At 38.4% G+C, this 19,580-nt stretch overlaps 1 protein-coding gene across 1 annotated transcript; it reads left to right on the forward strand.

Moving 5' to 3' along the window:
* Positions 1 to 2,031: 2,031 nt before the first annotated feature.
* Positions 2,032 to 10,244, forward strand: LOC120294241. Its single transcript, XM_039314227.1, has 4 exons — positions 2,032 to 2,087; positions 8,727 to 8,976; positions 9,071 to 9,329; positions 9,642 to 10,244. The coding sequence occupies exons 1-4, from the start codon at positions 2,032 to 2,034 to the stop codon at positions 9,677 to 9,679; spliced, it is 603 nt and encodes a 200-aa protein (XP_039170161.1). The 3' UTR covers positions 9,680 to 10,244.
* The last annotated feature ends 9,336 nt before the right edge of the window (positions 10,245 to 19,580 follow it).

Raw genomic sequence — 19,580 nt, forward strand, 5'->3', positions numbered from 1 at the left:
AGTTGAAATCTGATAGTTTTCAATCAACATAGATTCTTCCAAACCCTCTCCTCATGTGAGGTTGGAAAATTACAATTGAAATAGATTTATCTATGAAGTTCGACCTAACTAAAAGTCACCACTAGCTTGTTGAGGCAAGTTAGGAGCCAAGTGAAGCACGAGAGGTACCTAACTCTTACACAACCAAAGATTCGAAATTGGGACTTAATTACACTAATTTTCTAACTAGCGTGCCCTTATGGTACCTTAACTTGTTAAATAGTTTCTTAAATAATTCACATGATCCTTATCCATTTTATGACCCTATGCCATTAAACATGTCCATGTGTGAGCTCACAATTTAAAAAAACAAAACGACTAGAAAATTAACCACATATCAATAACATGCCATCAAGAGCAATTAGAATGATCATCAAATGACCTAGAGATTAACTCAAATCACACTCCATGAGGAATGACCAACAAGTTTTCTGCAATTTAAATTTTAGAAACGAAACCTAAAAATATGCTGAAAGTGATTGAAACCATGGACATATCAGGACTTAAATTATGAAAAAGCAAAACGACACCCGAGCGGGGCTAAGTCTAGAACTAGCAGACTCAACTTGACTCATATTCATCAAACTAGGCTGAGCCCAAATCCATTAACTAATTAAACTCAATGTTCTCAATGTCCATTAAGGCTTCTTTTATTTTTCAGAAAATAAATAATTTAGGAAGTATCTTCCCAAAAGAATAATCGCTTGGAATAACTAACTAATAAAAATTATTTTCATTATTGACAACGATTTATAAGCGATACAAGCAATCGTTATTAGAAAAATGTTTTACAAATTATTCATTTTCCGTGAAATAAATAGAACCTAAGTCTAATTTAACCCATTTTTATAATTTTCTTTCCTTCATTTTCCATTTGCTAATTAATTTTGTTTCTCTCTCCCAATGTCTTCTTCCTCTCGCCTCCCTCACTACCAACTGAGAATACACGAGACCAAAATTAAAGCTCACTATACCAGCACATCAACAATCGAAGCTTATCACACCAGGACACCAAATTATTGAACATATCTACTTAACAATCAATCTCCTACATTAATCACAAGACCCATGTCATTGGCTCTTACCTTCGACCATGGCCGTTTGCCGGACATTAGCCCTTTACTATGAATGACCGAAACGGACGGAAATTGAGGATACGAAGTAAGACCACCATGTGGAGATAAACGGGAACAATTTACGAACGATCGGCAAGTGTGACGTCAACTTCAGCCAAGCTCTCACCATTAACCATCATTTACAGGCATTGGAACATAAAACAGAAAAACAATGAATCTAGTGTTCAGAAACAGATTCAGATATTGACAAATCACTAGGACTCATACGTCAATGACTTGAAGGCCAGTTAAGATCATTTAATCTAAATTCCTTACTTTCAGATTACATTAAAAAAGAGCTTAACTCGCACTAAACTTTTCATAAATATTTCATCGAATAGGTGATGGGCATCTCAACTGAATGATCTCGACGCAATGTCTCAATTCCACATTGATGCCAAAACTGCACAATAAGCTCGAAACGCTTACAGAAACTCGGTTTCATAGATCTAAAACCAAAACTCTCCGACCTATATTTCATAGATCTTTCTTTCCCAGCAAAGATCGTTTCTCACCCCGAAAATGCTCGTCGGAGGCGGCGTGATGTGCTCAGGCTCTGGATCCGAGACTTTGCAACGTGAGCTCGAAGCGTGCGTAAACGGATTCTCGATTCTGCGGATATTTTAAGGGGATTGGATGATAACCTCCATCAAACTGAGGCTCAAAGAACTTGAATTAGACAGGTACATTGCCAATTCGGAGGATTACGCGGATGACATTGGGCACCAGGCGTTGCTTCAGAATTTGGCGGAGACAGTGGAAGAAGAGGAGCTCCACCAGTCGCAAAATCAGCGCTTAGCCTCCAACTGTGGTGATTAGATCAAAGGACGAAATCTTGATGTGTGCGATCTGTAAGAATAAAGTGGCTGTCGATGAGATGGCGAAGAAATTGCCCTGTGGGCATGGTTATCATGGGGATTGCATCGTGCCGTGGTAGGACGGGAGGAATACGTGTCCGATTTGCTGGTTTGAGTTGCCGACGGTTGATCCTGAGTATGAAGAGGAGGAGAAGGAGAAAATGAATTTGACTGCAAGAGGAGCTGAAGCTGCGTTGTCCAAGATTCTGCACGAGAGAAAAGGAAGGAAGAAGGAGGAAGGGGGGTCCCGCGAGAAAAGAAAAGCAATAAATAAACAAAAAGGGAGAAAATTTAACCAAAGCATGTGAGACGAAGGGGCAAAGAGGTAAAGACACTGTTTTCTGGAGTGTCAAAGCCAATACTGAAGTGGAAATAGTGTGGCCCTCAGTAGATTTCCGAACTTGGAGGAACCCTCAGAGCAAAATTAGCATGTTTTAGAAAATTTCCCAATAAAAGATTTTGGTGATTTGGGATTTTTTTGTGAAACAAATTAGTTCAAGGAAAATGTATCACTAGTGTATTAGTTTAGCATTTTTGTAACAGGAAAATTAGTTTAAGATAAATATAACACGGGTATATCAATTTGAAACTTTATATAACACCAAAAATTAATTTAGAGTAAACGTAACACAAGTGTACTTGTTGCAACAACGTGGCTCTCCCAGAAGATGAGTTTAGAGTTAATTTCGAGTTGAAATCCAATGGTCCTCAATCGGCACGGATTCTTCCAAACCCTCCCCTCATGTGAGGTTGGAAAATTACAATTGAAATAGATCTATCTATGAAGTCCAATCTAACTAAAAGTCGCCACTAGCCAATTGACGGGGCTAGGAGCTAAGTGAAGCACGGGAGGAACCTTTACGCAACCAAAGATTCAAAATTGGGACCTGATTACACCAATTCCCTGATTAGTGTGCCTTTTCAATAACTTAACCTGTTAAATAGTTGCTTAAATAATTCACACAATCCTTATCCATTTTATGAACCTATACCATTAAATGATGTCCATGTGTGAGTGCGCAATAAGAAACAATGTAGACAATCACAATATGAACAATAAGAATAATGTTAGGAAAATCTCTTGTGATGTTTTGAAGATAAGCTACTGATGCATTTAATGGTTGAGTAATTAGGTGAAAGATGTACATCCCGTTATGCAGATGATGTCCCAATAAGATCGTCTAAAAATGAGGAGTACACCATTCTGTCAATGGTGAACAATGTATTCAGCATAAAGGTGTCTACAAGCTAGAGGTACCTAAGTAAAAGGTGAATAAGCCTAGAATGGGGAGTTTGGTAAAGCGTGGAGGTACCATAGATAGATGAATAATGAGGTAGAGTTACGATTGCCAATATGCTTGGAAGGGCCAGAAAATAGAAGCTAAAGTGAAGTTGAATATAAGTACAAAACACGATATAAGTAGTGTACTGCATGGATATCGACAGTGTATTAAGTGGATGTCAACAGAATATTGTAAAAGCTGGATATCAGTAGAATACTACAAAAGTCTGATATCATCTAATAGTTGGAAAGCTAGATACAATCAAAACTGTGGACATAAGCAAAGCACTTAGAACTACCAATGACAACAATTTTGACACAAACTTCAAAATTATCATTTTAAAATATTTTATCTTATCCCTTGACAGCTTATGATCTAGTATTGATTCCTTATATATAAGATATTGAATGACTATCGATATTAAATATTATATATGTGAAATATTTAATCTCGTGAGATATCTTGATTGATCGACAATCATCTTGAAGGCAAGATGCTTTTTTATAGTTGAAGCACTCCATTTTTTGGAACCAAGATTTGATTGCATGTGCAACCAAATATACAAGAATTCTGATTGATTGACTTCAATAGCTAATTGATGTTCTCAACAATTGTCTAACGGCTAGTTTGGAGATTGATCCTCTTAAAGATTGTCCAATAGGAAGTTTGGATGGTGATGAGTATAAAAGGAGATCAAGATGTCGAAGAAAGAGAAATAGATCAAGAGTTCATAAAATTTAAATTTAGAGAGAGCTTTACATTGCCTTAGGTGAGCTTTAAAATTGTAATCATTCAAGAAGTGTTGATAGTGTTATAGTTCATACTTAGGTGTGAGATAGTGAGTCTTATTAACTTGAGTATAAGCAGCATTAGCTTCAAGGAGAAGTACTTAAGTATAAACAGCACATTCTACTGTAACTTTATGAAAATTTCTAATAGAATCCAGCCACTAAACTATCAGTATAAAAGACTGTACGTAGACTTATACCAACTAAACCACTATAATCTCTGTGTGCATTGTTTTCTATCTCTATGCTCATATTTACTTATTGCCTGATAGAAGCACTGCACTACACTGCTTGATATAACTAGCTTATGCTTATATTAACACTTTGTCTCATTTGGTTCAGTTTATATTGAACTTGATTGTCTTAATTTCATAATATTTGTCAATTTTCTTGATATCACCTATTCACCCCATTCTAGATAATACTAGAAGCCAACATCAAATAAAGCAAATAGAAGTAAATTCAATGAAGTGTCACATAAGGAATATACATGGTCATATTATTAAGTCCCAGGATAGCATCCCAAATAACTATGTTCAAATCTAATCCAATTTTTACTGCCCTACGTAAACCTAAACTAAACTAGAATGCTATGGCATGAATCCTATGCCTATGTGGCCATATGAACTAGGAAATTAAGTCACCAATCACACCAATACACTTTAGAATCATGCCCAATCCACGGCCCACAGATGGTTCGGTATGTAAATAAGCCCATTTCGCTCATGCAAATGATGTTCAACTATGCCAAATCGACTAGGAATGAATTACATGCTTACGTGCTTTCGTAAAATTCTAAATTATACTCAAATGGGATCAAAACTTCCGCATAACAAGCCCAGGCGTCTCCAATCAGCAACATTTAAAGTGCACAATCCACAACTCATCTAAACAATCGACATAAAAACATGCCATCATTGCCAGGAAATCGACATGCTAATATTTCAACATGAGCAACCAAATCGACATCCGAACGGGGCTCGACTCAATTCAATGTTCAGTACGAAGGCAGAAGTAACAACCCCGAATTTCACATGAAAATGGCGCCTAAGCATACCAAAACGACTAGAAAATTAAACACATATTAAGATGCCATCAAGACCAATCAGAATGATCATCAAATGACCTTGAGATTAACTCAAATCAGATTAACTCGAATCACACTCCGTGAGGAATGACCAGCAAGTTTTCAACAATTTAATTATAGAAACGAAACCTAAAAACATGCTAAAAGTGATTGGAAACCATGGACATATTAGGACTTAAATTATGAGCAAGCAAAATGACACCCGAATGGAGCTTAGTCTAGAACTAGCATACCCAACTTAACTCATATTCATCAAACCAGGCTAAGCCCAAATCTATTAACTAATTAAACTCCATGTTCTCAATGTTCGTTAAGGCTTCTTTTGTTTTTCAGAAAATAAATAATTTAGACAGCATTTTCTAAAAAATAATTGCTTGAAATAATTAGTCAATTAAAAATATTTTCATTGGCAATACAAGCAATCGTTTTCAAAAGAATGTTTTTCAAATCATTCATTTTTCATAAAACAAATGGAGCCTAACTAATTCAACCCATTTTTAATATTTTCTTTCCTTCATTTTCCATTTGCTAATTAATTTCGTTTCTCTCTCCCATCGCCTTCTTCCTGTTACCTCGCTCAGTACCAACCGAGAATACAACCAAAATCAAAGCTCAACATACCAGCACATCAACAATCGGAGCCTACCACACCAAAACACCAAAATATTAAACATATATACTTAACCATCGATCTCCTATATTCATCACAAGACCCATGCCATCGGTCATTACCTTCGACCATGGCTGTTCGCCGGATGTTACCCCCTTTACGACAAATTACCAAAATGGACGGAAACTAAGGATATGAAGTAAGACGATCATGTGGAGATTAACTAGAACGTTTTTACGAACTATTGGTAAGTGTGACATCAACTCCAGCCAAGCTCTTACCAGTAACCATCATTTACCGGCGTTGGAACATAAAACACAAAAACAATGAACCTAGAGTTCAGAAATAGATTCATATATTGAGAAATCACTAGGACACGGACGTCGATGACTTGAAGACCAATTGAGATAATTCAATCTGAATCGCTTTACTTTCATATTATACAAAAAACGCGGTTAACTCTCTCGAAATCCTCATAAACATTTCATCGAACAGGAATAGGTGTCTTAACTGAATGATCCAGACGCAACGACTCAATTCCATATTGATACCATAACCGTTCAAGAAGTTCGAAACGCTTGTAGAAACTCGTTTACTAAGATCTAAAGGTAAAAATCAGTACCAAAACTCGCCGGCCTATATTTCATAGATCTTTCTTTCCCAACAAAGATCGTTCCTCATCCCAAAAAATGCTCTCTTTCTCCTCAAAACCGATTCCTGCTCTATGTGCTGGTCACTCTCCCGAACGATTTATTAGTGGTTATGGACAGAGGAATTGAAGTTCAGGCTTGATGGGTCTTGGTTTTATCGAAGAAGGATTAATCCCTTCTGTACTTTATAGTTGTCTCCGTTTAACTCCGGAATATTCAAATCAGAAATATTCATGGATCCTAAAATTACCTGATAAAAAAACATGCTTATGTAACAAAATTTGAGGCAAATCAAACACATATCATATTTTTCCACTATAAAACATGTAATAAAATATTAATCACATAACATAAAAATTGCATGTGGGTTAAGTTTTTAATTTAAATAGATTCATAATTACTTTATGAAGAAACTATCATATTATATCCAATTAAGAAAAATAATATGATATTTCATCCTAATTAACCATATTAATATAATGAAAATTCTTGTGGGATAAAATTAATCATATTAATGTGATTAATTACAAGATTCACTTCTTTGTGCGAGACCTTCAACCCGAGAGGAAGGCGCAGCGAGGAAGACAGACGGAGAACCAATCGAGTGAGTCGCGCGTTTGAACGAGAGGCGAGGCCGGGACGGGAGCTTCACGAGAGGGACGCCGGCGAAGGAGGAAGTGAATCTAGATCTCGGCGCACTGAACGGAACGCTCGCTGCGGTGCTGGTTGGAGGACCCATGAAAATACCAGATCTGAAACCCACGAATTCGGAACACCTCAGCCATGGATTCCACCACACAAAGGAGCCTTGAAGATCAATCTAGATGGAACGTACGGAACAGGATGTTGGGGAACTCCATTGCTTGTGTGTGCGGAGACTCGGGAGGAGGCTAGTGGAAGGAGTCGCTAAAAAGATCGAGAGCTTCCTCTCCACTTATGACTTGAAACCCTAGCTTTATGGGAAGCCATTGACTTTTCTACCCTAAAAGACACGAAGCTCTTATCTTTGAGTCAGACAGTTCACAACTTGTCCAAGCCATGAACAGATCAGACCGGTTCAGTTGGGAAATTCAACATATTATTAGCAAATGCAAGGAAAAGCTACGGGCCTTCAAATTTTCATATAGCCCATTGCTATAGAGAGACCAACATGGTTGCGATTGGGTTCTTAAAGCGCCCAAAAAAAAAATCACTCACCTTGGAATTGGGTCTCATCCCCTCCACAAACTTTAGTAGACTTATTATGTATTGATGCCCATTTTCCGGGCCTCTCTTATTTACGTACTTAATGAAAAAAAAATTACAATCAATGTCTATTTCTAAATGTGATCAGGAGGCTCTTAATATAAAATTTAACTAATTAAAGATGTTGTGGCTACTCTCTAATTAATTAAAATATATGGATCATTAGATATTTAATTTAATGCATAAAATGTTCATAAGAATGCATAAAAGGGCAAAAAATAGTAAACTAATTCGGCCAATGGTATAACAGTAAAACAACAGCGAGGGGCAAAGTAGGAAACTCAGCATCCGGGGGCAAAATAGGGATTTTCCGGGCATCCAATTGCAAAATAGTAAATTAATGCAAGAGAGGGCGATAAAATGACGTGGGGCCCACGTGATGGCCAAGAACTTTGGCCTGAATCAAGCAAAAATTCTCCAAACGCAAACCCTAACCATCCCGATTTTCGCCACTCGATCAACACAATAAGAAACAAAGCAGAGATGCCATTTTGGCTTGGTCCCGATTGTACATGGATGAATAAAACTCATGCATAATCAGAATCAAATGCAAAAACATTAAAATTTTTCTAAATTTAATGGTGTGTTTTCCTAATAATAAAAGGGTATAGCTTAGACCCTGTTTATATCTCCGTTCGCATCCCTTTGTGTAACGTCTTCCATCAAGACGTTATCATATCATTTGGACAATATATTAATCATGACTTAATGTGAACAACAAAACGTTATTGAAATTAACCGAACGTGAAAATAATTAACTAAATGTGGGATCACATTCTCGATATTATAACATCTTCAGCTTGCAAAATAGCTTTATTAAAGCACTGGGCTGCGACAGATTTTTCCTTTCAATCAAGCTGGACAACGACTTAAATATGGTTTTGTTCGTGATTCTCTTTCTTTGCCACGTCGTATCATGTTTCTCCCGGTACAGCCACGATCGGATTCGGTCCTAATAATTGGGAGGGATCAAACCACAATCCAACCAGCACGATCCGGCCCATCCCGGCCCACTAACTCGTTCTCGTGTTTTCTCTTATCTGCTCTCGAAGTCGAACGCCCTTGGCCGCTGGAAGAGCTGAAGCCCCAGCGAAGCATCTGTCTCTCGCCGGAGAAGAAGAAGAAGAAGCAGCTTGCAGATGTCGTATTTTGGAAGATCAGGCCCTCCGGACATTCGACACTTACTCGCTTCTCATCCTCAACATCTCCTTCCATAGCTCTCTTCTTCCCCCCGCTCCGACTCTTTTCGCCTCCGTCGCTCTCTGTATCAATGCCTCACGTGTTCATTCCCAGGGACCGAAGGTACGTGTATTTCCTCCGCTCCGTGGCCTTTTCTTTATATCTCACGTGTTGAGGGTTGGGGCTTTTTTTGCCGTGTTCTGATGTGGCCGCGCAGGGCTGGGGAGTCGAGAAGGTTCGCGTTCGTGAGGTCCAAGTACGCGGACGAGACGCAGAAGGCGGTGGACAAGCTCGATGGTGTCGCTCTTGTCTCTGTTTTTCAGTTCCTTCGGTCATGAGGGTTTCTGTTCGCGTTGTGCGGGAACGCTTGGATTGGCGTTTGATTTCTTGTTCGGTTTTCTTGTTGAAAGGGAGAGTCATGGATAGGAGAGAGATTGGGTTCAGTTCGCCAAGTACGGTCCCAATGCCGAGAGAATGTAAGCCGTTTGATTATCTCGCCTTTTAGTTTTCGAATTGTGCAAATAGATTGTGCTTCTTTCCGGTCAAAATACAGTGCAATTCCAATCTGGTACGAGCTCACTGGAGGGAATTTGGTTTTCTTGGAATAAACCTTCAAATAATGCAAGTTGCTATGACCTCTTTAGCATGATTCTGTCTGTGGAGGATTCATTTTTGCAAAATAACCTGCAAAACATGGCTCTAAAGAAATGGAGAAAGTAGATTTCTTGAATAACTTAGCTGTCTTATTATCGATTCTTCTGATGAGCTCAACCTCTATTTCACAACAGCGATAAGGGGAGGATTGCTGAACCTGTTTCAAAGATAAGAAGGCGGTCGAGAAGTCATAATCCTCGGCCAAGGTGTGGTTTAAGTTTGTTAAGTTAGTAAAGTTATGCAAACTGTGTCTACGCAAATTGGTTTAAGTTAGTAAAGTCATGCAAATTGTGCCTATGTATGCTAAAATGAGAAAAGTTCTACACTTGATTATAAATTCAGGTTGAATGTGTCGACAACTGTCTGTAACTTCCTATTGCTATAGTTGTTGATTTGTGTTTGAGGTGAAATTCCAAAATCATTTTAATGGATTGGTTAAGATATTTCGTCCTCTAATACTTACATAAGCCTGTTTATTAGCTGCGTAATTCATTTATCTCTACATTTCAAGAGTTAATAAAGGTTGCTGTAACTTTGATTGAGATTTAATAAAGGTGGCTGAAACTTTGATGGGGATCCTGATTGAATTGAGAAAATCGGCAGGCTCAATTTACCATTGAAATCATGATGCCACAGTGGATAGAGGACCCATGCCTAGAGCTCTTTGATGGATGAAGGTTTAAGCCATCTAGTTTCTTTCAATGACCTGTGAAGATGTTTGAAGAGGAACGGGAAGGAAATTCTCTCAGTTTGCCTCTATATGAGAGGACACCTGTCTCTTTGGTTAACAATGTCACTGCCAATTTATTATAGGTTCCCTGCTGGCCTTATTAAAATCAAATTGCAAACTTTGTGAGCAATCCTTACCGTCCCTTGTTGGTTGTTCGCGAGTAATCAAAGCAATCGATCAAGTTCATGGAGAGAACTGATTCTACAGAGGAGTTAATGCTGTTAACAATGATGTGAGAAGCTTGTTTACGCATCTTATGGCTTATGTAAAATAACTATACATTTTTAAAGATACAAATCATAATATATATTAACATTTAAATGACGTTAGAGGCAATTACTTTTAATGAATTGGGGTGTTATATATTAAATTTGTTCACTGTAATCCAATGTCAAGAAATGGAGTTGCATCCCAAAAGCTGAAATTCCGCAGCTGAATTTGAATGCTAAACCAGGGTCACTCACACACATAGTAAATTTGACTCATTGGTCTTCAGTTAGTGGATAGATATTTCCTACCTTTGCTTTAGATCTAAGCAACTAAGTTTGGAAGTGCAATTTCCAGAAAAATGATGGAAGTGCAGTTACATTATGGTTGCTCAAGCCAGCTAAGGGTGTGCATGGTTGTGTTTTTATTTTTTGTTCATGAATAGATTTTCTGTTTTTTGTTCCCCTGGAATAAAAAAGAACAAAAACGCATTTGTTTCCATTTTTGTTCCAAATCTGTTTTTTGTTCCCCTGAACAAAATTAGAACGAAACAAGAAACAAAAAAAAAACTTGTTTCTTGTTTAGAACAATTTTTAAGAACAAATTTTCTCTCTCTTTCTTTTCTTCTCTTTTTTCTTCTTCTTTTTTTCTTTGGCTGGTCGCCGGCCTTGGCCATGGGCGGTGATCGGCCGTCAAGGGCCGGCGACCTCACCGGAGCGTCACCGGCCCCAGGCAAGGCTCGACCTCGCCTTGGTTGGGCGAGCTTGAGGCTCGCCCGGATCCGGCGAGGCCGAGCTCGCCCAACCATTGGTGAGGCTCGGCCTCGCCCCGGCCATCGGTGGTGGCGGGCGAGCTCGGCCTTGCCGGGGCCGGCGAGCCTCGCCGTGGCTGGGCGAGCCACCGGCCCTCGTCGGCCGATCGCCGACCATGGCCGAGGTCGGCAACCAGCCAAAAGAATAAAAAAAAAGAAAAAAAGGAAAAATAAAATAAAAATATTAAAAAATTAAAAGAAACAAAAAAAAGAACACAAATTTACTAAACATGTTTCTATTCTTTTTTTTTTTTATTCCCCAGAACAAGTTTATCAAACGCATTTTTTAGTAAAAAATTATTCCCAGAACAGAAATAGTGGAACGCTTTTGAACAAACACAAACAAACGCATCCTAAGCAACCATTCCTTATTTTTATAACTTTGGAGAAAGAGTAACTAGATAGTTTGGGCCATAACCAAGGGATACAACACATCGAGTCTAATCAATAGTGACAGGGGTGGTCGGGAGAATCAAGCCCGACTAATAAAACAATTTGATGATTGAAGGGCCAAATTTTTAGGGTTTTGAGTTGAAGTCCAATGTTTCCTCAATTTAAATGAGATTTAGGTTCCGAGTCTCATAATTACAAAATCCAGTGTTATAGTAAAACATCATAGTTAATTTCATGTAAAATTGAGTGGGTTCCATTTTCCGGTGAAAAGATGGTGTCGGCTGCAAGACTAGGATTGATTGAACACTTGCCAAAAGATTCGAGCTCAATCGATCAGCTGGACAATGGGTTAAACGTTGAGGACTTGTTTTGCACTTTCCCAAAATCTATTTTTATAAATATGTGCTAGATGAAGAGCTTATGAACTTGGACTTACTCCATCAGCACTTGATGATACATCCTAGCGGGATTGTGACCGTGTCGCCTTTAACTAAGATGTTCACACATGAAATTGTGAACTCTGTGACATCCTTGTAACAAGTAAATAAGTTGTCGATGTGGTGTTGCTAATTTCTTTCGGCTAGTTACCATTATGCCATTGAGTTGTTGGTTTCTAGATTTCGCCTTTTTGCCATTTAAGCTTTGAAACAACAGTTCAGATATTAGGTGACATTTAAGCTTGTTGCACCTTGTTCTTTTGCGCGTAGTGAAATAAATAAAATAAAATATCCATTGATGTGACAGCAAGTTGCGTTAACCCTTAACCATCTTAATGAGTACTTGCGTCTTGCGAGTTGCAAGTAATTCCCTCTCATTCTCTACGCAGGCGATAGTAAAATGGATTTTCAGGTACGAGAGATGAATATAGAGACCGTGATTACGGGCGGAGAAGTCGCGGTAGAAGGAGGGGACGATATGATCGCGACGATTCTGAGACGGGGAAAGGAGTTACCGTCACCGAAGTAGAAGCTATAGCGCAAGTCCCGACCGTCGCAGAGACCGAGGGCATCAAGTATGATGATGAGGACCGAAGTCGGAGTGGATCATGCACAAGGTGAGTGTTGGAGAAATCTTTCCAGAATATTTTGAAGCTGACAAAACGTTTCTATTAGTCTGGATAAGTACAGATCTTCTATTTTGAGTCTGAAGACTTTCAGATCACCAGACTCAAGACTCAAGACTCATCACTCAAGACTCGAGACTATTCTCATTGACAGTGTTTCTAATCCAGTGACGAAGGCAATCCAGAGCCGAAGTATTTGGTTGAGGATTTAGTCCTATCCTCTGGAGAAGATCTTTTGGCTGGATAAATATAACGGATTCTTTTATTCGTAATCAAGATCGTTTGAAGATCCGATGATCGACGAAATATTCTTGGAAGGTTCTATTCTTGGAAACCAAGATCCGATTGTATGGGCGAACGAGGATTGATGGGCTATCGTCGAGTTCCTTTAATAGCTCGAATGATCTTCTTGATTGATTCCGTCCAACGGGTAGATTGGAGGAATTCCTTTGGTAAGTGCCAACGGGTATGATGGCATAAAGGAGTATAAAAGGAAGACGTTCTAGTTACTTTAGTGCATGATCGATAGAGAAATTCCAGAGTCTGAAGCACCTTGATTATCAGTCGATACATTTTGAGCGAAATTGTACTCACAAAGAGTGTTCATACTTAGTGATACCTTGAGCGAGTGTGGTAGATCATCTACACCGTGAAAGCAAGGAAGAACAACATTGTAACATCTCTTTGTTCATAGTGGAATCCAGCCAATAGGTCGGTGCGAAAAGAGTGGACGTAGGCTTGATATAAGCCGAACCACTATAAACTGCGTGTTCAATTTTCTCTCCTCTCAGTCTTACTTTGATTATCGTTTGTCACAAATCTATCAACTGTCTAGTATTGTGCAATTATCGAAAAAATCCTTTATATACCTATTCACCCCCTCTAGGTACTTATACTAGCTATATCAATTGGTATCGAGCACATGTACTCACTTTGTTTGAAGTGTTTTACTTGAGTTAAAGATCCATGGCTAGTATGCTAGCACCAGGGCGATGGAAGGGCAAAGCAATACCCCAGACCACCCTACTTTGATGGAAAGGATTACAACATCTGGAAAAACAAGATGAAAGCTTTCCTACGATCAAAGGATCCTCTGGAATGGGACGTTGTAGAAAAAGGAATTACTCCTACAAATTTGCATCGGTCTACGAAAGAGGAAAGAAACTGTTGAGACCAAATGGAATGACTCGGGAAGAGATAATCAAGAGACAAGCACTCGATGCAAAAGCAATTTACTCTTTATATTGTGCTTTGTCACCAACTGAATATAATAGAATATCTTCTTGTGTTACAGCAAAGAAGTCCAGGACGATGCATATCACCTATGAAGGAACAGGTCAGTGAAGGAAACCAGAATTAATATTCTTCTCGGTTAATATGAAGCCTTCAAAATGAAATCGGGAGAATCTATAAGCGACATGTTTAGTCGTTTTGACGATATTGTCAATGGTCTTGAAAATCAAGGACAAACAATTTCGATCCCATGAAGGTAAACAAGCTCTTTGCGTGGACTCTCCAAGGATTGGAATCACATAAAGACTTCAATTAGAGAGACGCAAAGAATTATGCCACTATCTATCGACGAGCTGATTGGAACTCTTCAGTCTTATGAAGTGGAACGGATCAATGAAGATGAAGATCCAAAAGGTAAGAAATCCATTGCATTAAAATCAAATGATGATTACGATGATACGTATTACGAAAGATGATATGGACGATGAGGAGCTTGCTCTCATGATAAGAAGATTCGAAAACTGAATAGAAAAGGAAGAAGGTTCAACTCAAAGAAACAAAGCTTTCAAAGACAATGGAGACCAAGTCTGTTGATGATGAGGAACCAAACAAAGATGTAGTCTCGCTTTGAATGTAAGAAAAGGGACACATCGGACCCAACCTTGTCCTCTTACGAAGAAGAAGAGGAAAAGCGATAAATTTCGAAAAGCTCTCAAAGCCGAAACACAGAGTGATACGAGAATGTGAAGAAAGTGATAATAAATATGCCAATCTATGTCGATGGCACAATCGGACTCGGACTACTGGATCGGACTACGGATCGGACTCGACAGTGAATTTGAGGTAAGTGATGTTAAAATTCCTGTCAAAGTTTCTAAATACATTGATGAACTGTGTTTTAGTCTTAAGACTTCTCTCAAAAGAATTTCCAAACTTAAAAAGGAAAACTCAGCTCTAAAACAAAAGGAAAACGTTTTAGAAGAAAGAGTTAAAAGTCTAGACTTGACTGTTTCCACTCTTAAAGAAAATGAAGATAATCTTTTGAAAGAAAATGCTCTTTTAAAAACTGACTTATCAAATATTTCAAAGAAATTTTCAATAGGGTCCGAAAAACTTGAAAAAATTCTTTCAGCTCAAAGACCTTACTTCAATAAGTCCGGTCTATGTATGACAGCAGAAACAATTCCCTTAATTGATTTTCCTAAAGTAAAAGAAAGAATTAAGAAAAGACCCCGAGAGAGGCTTACAAAAATCATTTCAAGAAAGTTTTTGTAAAGTCTCGTAGGATGAAATGCTCTCGGATGTTCAAAGTGCAACAGTCCAGGATCACTTTGAAAAAGAGTGTCCTATGGTTTGGAAACCTGTTAAGAAAGTATGGGCTAATCTTTTGCTTATCTTACTAACACCAAAGGACCCAAGAAAGTTTAGGTACCGAGAAAGCTTGAGACTCTATTTTAAATGCAGGTCTTCGTCAAGAAAAAGGTGAAGTGGTATCTTGACAGTGGATGCTCAAGACACATGACATGAGACTCAAAATGCTTCATAAAGCTTGTTCAAGTAAATGGTGGAAAAGTTTCATTTGGAGGAAACAACAAAGGAAGTATTGTGGGATTTGGGCTGTGAAAATTGGAAATCTCACAATAAGTAATGTTTCCTTAGTGGAAGGACTCAATTACAATCTTCTCGGCATTAGTCAATTGTGTGATACTAGTTTTAAGATCTTCTTTCAAGAAGGAACATGTTACGGAATCGTAAAGACTCTACTCGGTCTTTCATGGGTCGAAGACATGGAAATATCTATCTTCTGGATGTGAAACCAAATGAATCGCAATGTCTAATCTCAATTCAAGACGAAGCAAGCTTATGGCACAGAAAGCTTGATCATGTCAACATGAAGCAATTAGCCAAAATCTCATCAAAGCAACTTGTTCGAGGTCTACCCAAATTACCATACCAAAAGATTGATCCATGCACTCCATGTATTCGGGAAAACAGTAAGAAATTCATTTAAGCAAATAAATCATGTCTCTACTAATCATGTACTACGGTTGCTGCATATGGATATCTTCGGACCAACCGAACCCGAGCATTGGAGGTAAGAAATATTGCCTAGTAATTGTGGACGATTACTCCCGTTTTACTTGGTATATTTCCTTGCAAGTAAGTACGAAACCTTCTTGTATTTTGAAAAATTTGCTAAAAAGGTTCAAAATGAAAAAGGATGTGTTATCTCAAGTATAAAAACAGATCATGGAGGTGAATTTGAAAATCAAGAGTTTACAAAATTTTGTGATGAATCTGGCTTTAAGCATGTGTTTTCCTCTCCATATACTCCTCGGCAAAATGGAGTTGTGGAAAGAAAGAACAGATCTCTTCAAGAAATGGCTAGAACTCTTTTAATTGAAAGTAAGATTTCTTCACGATTTTGGGCTGAAGCTGTTTCAACAAAGCATGCTATATCATCAATAGAGTCTTCTTAAGACCTATTCTAGAGAAAACCCCTTATGAATTATTCAAAGATAAGAGGCCTATTGTTTCATACTTTCATGTATTCGGTTGCAAATGCTTTATATTGAAAAATGCAAAGATCGAGTTGGTAAGTTTGAAGAAAGATCGGATGAAGGCATCTTCCTTGGATATTCTACATCAAGCAAAGCCTACAGAGTCTATAATAAGAAGAGCCAGTCTGTGGAGGAGTCAATGAATGTCAAATTTCAAGACTCTACGCAAGATGAATCCAGCCAGACTCATTATGAAGAGTCTGAACTTGCTCCAGACCCTCTAAAGCTTACAACTCAAGAAGCATCTCGGACTCTGGAAGACCAGCATCAAGCTGTTCGTGAAGATTCAAATAAAGAAAGAGATCATCAACGAGACAAATCAACAAGTACCTGGAAGCATAAGTCCAGTCATCCTAAAGATCTCATTATCGGCGAAATTAATGAAGGAATTCGCACCAGATCCAAAAGGCGAGAAGAGTCAGTCTTTGTGGCTCTCGTTTCTGAAATTGAACCAAAGAGCATAGAAGAAGCTTTATCTGATGAAAGCTGGATTGAAGCTATGCAAGAAGAGCTCAGACAGTTCAACATTAATGATGTCTGGGAATTGACATCCAAACCAAAAGGTAAAACATTATTGGAGCTAAATGGGTGTTCGAAACAAGATGAATGAGAAAGGAAGAGTCGTACGAAACAAAGCAAGACTCGTGGCCAAGGGATATACGCAAGAAGAAGGAATAGACTATGATGAGACTTACGCACCGGTAGCAAGGTTAGAAGCTATTCGACTATTACTTGCGTTTGCTTGTTATAAAAATTTCAGGTTATTCCAAATGGACGTCAAAAGCGCCTTCCTAAATGGATTTATCCATGAGGAAGTTTATGTGGAACAACCACCAGGGTTTGAAGACCCAAAGAAGCCGGACTCGGTCTTGGACTGAAAAAGGCTTTGTATGGTTTAAAGCAAGCACCTCGAGCTTGGTACGACAGACTAAGTAAGTTCTTAATACAGAATGGTTTTGTCAAAACTAAAGTAGATACGACTTTATTTATCAAAAAGGAAAACAAAAGTTTCCTACTTGTTCAAATATATGTGGATGATATTATTTTTGGATCCTCTAATGAAAGTTTGTGTAAGAAATTTTCTAAGTCTATGCAGGATGAGTTTGAAATGAGTATGATGGGAGAGTTAACATTCTTTCTTGGTCTTCAAGTAAAACAATTGAAGGAAGGAACTTTTATTTATCAAGAAAAATATGCTAATGATCTTGTCAAAAGGTTTGGACTAGAAAAGTGCAAAAAGACCGACATACCAATGTCAAGTTCTTTAAAGATAGACAAAGATGAAAAAGGAAAGAAAGTTGATCAAAAGCTGTACGGGAGCATCATTGGTTCACTTCTTTATCTTACGCTTCTAGACGACATTTTGTTGAGTGTTTGCATCTCGTGCTAGGTTTCAATCGGATCCTAGAGAATCCCATCTCGGTCTTTGCGAAACGTATTATTAAATACGTTGCTTCATCTTCAAGCATCGGACTTTGGTATCCTAAGAAGGAGACTTTAATCTTATGGGATATTCAGACGCAGATCTGGCCGGTTGCAGAGTTGATAGAAAAAGCACTTCGGGAACTTGCCAGTTGCTTGGAAGCAGGATAGTGTCTTGGTTTTCAAGGAAACAAAGCACTGTGGCTCTCTCAACAACAGAAGCAAAATATGTAGCTCTTGGAAGTTGCTATTCGCAAATTCTATGGATAAAACAACAGCTACAAGACTTTGAAATTGAAGACTTATGCACAGAGATTAGATGTGACAACACCAGCGCAATCAATCTCACTAAAAATCCAATTCTTCACTCAAGAGCAAAGCATATAGAGATTCGCCATCACTTCATTAGAGATCATGTTCAAAATGGAGAAATCTCAATTCAATTTGTTGATTCAAAAAATCAACTAGCGGATATATTCACAAAGTCTTTGGAGAAAAATCAATTCGATTTCATTCGTTCCATACTCAACATTTTGAAGCTTGAGGAAGTTAAAGTCTAGAGACTCTCCAACCCTCAGACTCAGACATTCATGGCTATAGACTTTAAGTTGTTATTATATCTCGAAAAGGTACGATCATTAGTTTATAATTTCCATGAAAAACTGAATCTTGTCTTTTCAAAAAGATTAACTTCTATTTGGCGAGTTATTGACTTTAAAAGAGGCGTCTGTTCATTTTCCTTTGTGCCGATTGGTTTTTCCTTTTTAAACGAGTTATATATATACGGTTTTCCTCGCTCAATCTTCAAAACCCTAAAAAGCACTCTCCTCCCAATCCTGTTTCTACTTCGTGTTTATCTTCGAGAAAGTTGTCATCTTTTCTTGGGAAAGCGAGTAAAGAAATCTTTCATCGACAAGAAAGGATGTCTTCCTCGAGAAAGTCTTCAAGAATCGCGAATGGGGACCACGAGAGAATGAAGGAGGGACCTACCCATTTCGATCTCACCGAAGAGGAAGATTTACAGTCGGCAACGAGAGCCCGATTCACTCTCCACCACGTCACTCTTCATCATCTACCCCACAAGATGTGAGTCATCAACTGGAGGAAGAAATAATCGAGGACGCAGACCTTGTAAGAGTCCAAAAACCCTCTTTTATTTACAAGCTCTATCGTGCGTTGAAGAGCATTGGGACTCTGCTGAAGTATATAGATGATTTCCTTAAAGATAAGAATTATGGGAATGAGTATATATTTTTGAGACGAATGGAGGATTTGGGAATTGCTCCCAAAGGAAAGGCCGAGGAAGCACTTGCGAATATTCCAAGTGACCCTCGTGTATCGGGACCGAATCAGCGACGGGAACGATGATGATAAAATGTTCAGTGAATTTCAACCTAGAATGGGTATTGCTGCGAAGGTGAAGGGAAAAAGGATGGATTTATTTAAATCGAAGGAACAGGAGAATCTGTTCTTGGTTGAAACGAGGGGTGATAAACTCTAGGAGTGTTGATTTCGATTTCTTGGATGCCATTAATGTGAACTTAAGGGAGAAGTTAAATATGCTTCAACTTGAGCAATTCTGCTCCGATACCATAGACGGTTATGCGCAATTAACAGCATACTTCTATTCGAATCTTAGCTTTTTGGATGCGA

This window comes from Eucalyptus grandis, chromosome 6 (assembly GCF_016545825.1).
Source record: "Eucalyptus grandis isolate ANBG69807.140 chromosome 6, ASM1654582v1, whole genome shotgun sequence".
NCBI lineage: Eukaryota > Viridiplantae > Streptophyta > Magnoliopsida > Myrtales > Myrtaceae > Eucalyptus > Eucalyptus grandis.

Excerpts from the sequence above, each read along its gene's own strand:
- LOC120294241 (XM_039314227.1), top strand. The coding sequence starts at position 2,032 with ATGGCGAAGAAATTGCCCTGTGGGCATGGTTATCATGGGGATTGCATC. Across the intron at positions 2,088-8,726 it reads GGGGATTGCATCGTGCCGTG|TCGAACGCCCTTGGCCGCTG; the intron begins GTAGGACGGGAG and ends CTGCTCTCGAAG. Across the intron at positions 9,330-9,641 it reads GGTCCCAATGCCGAGAGAAT|CGATAAGGGGAGGATTGCTG; the intron begins GTAAGCCGTTTG and ends ATTTCACAACAG.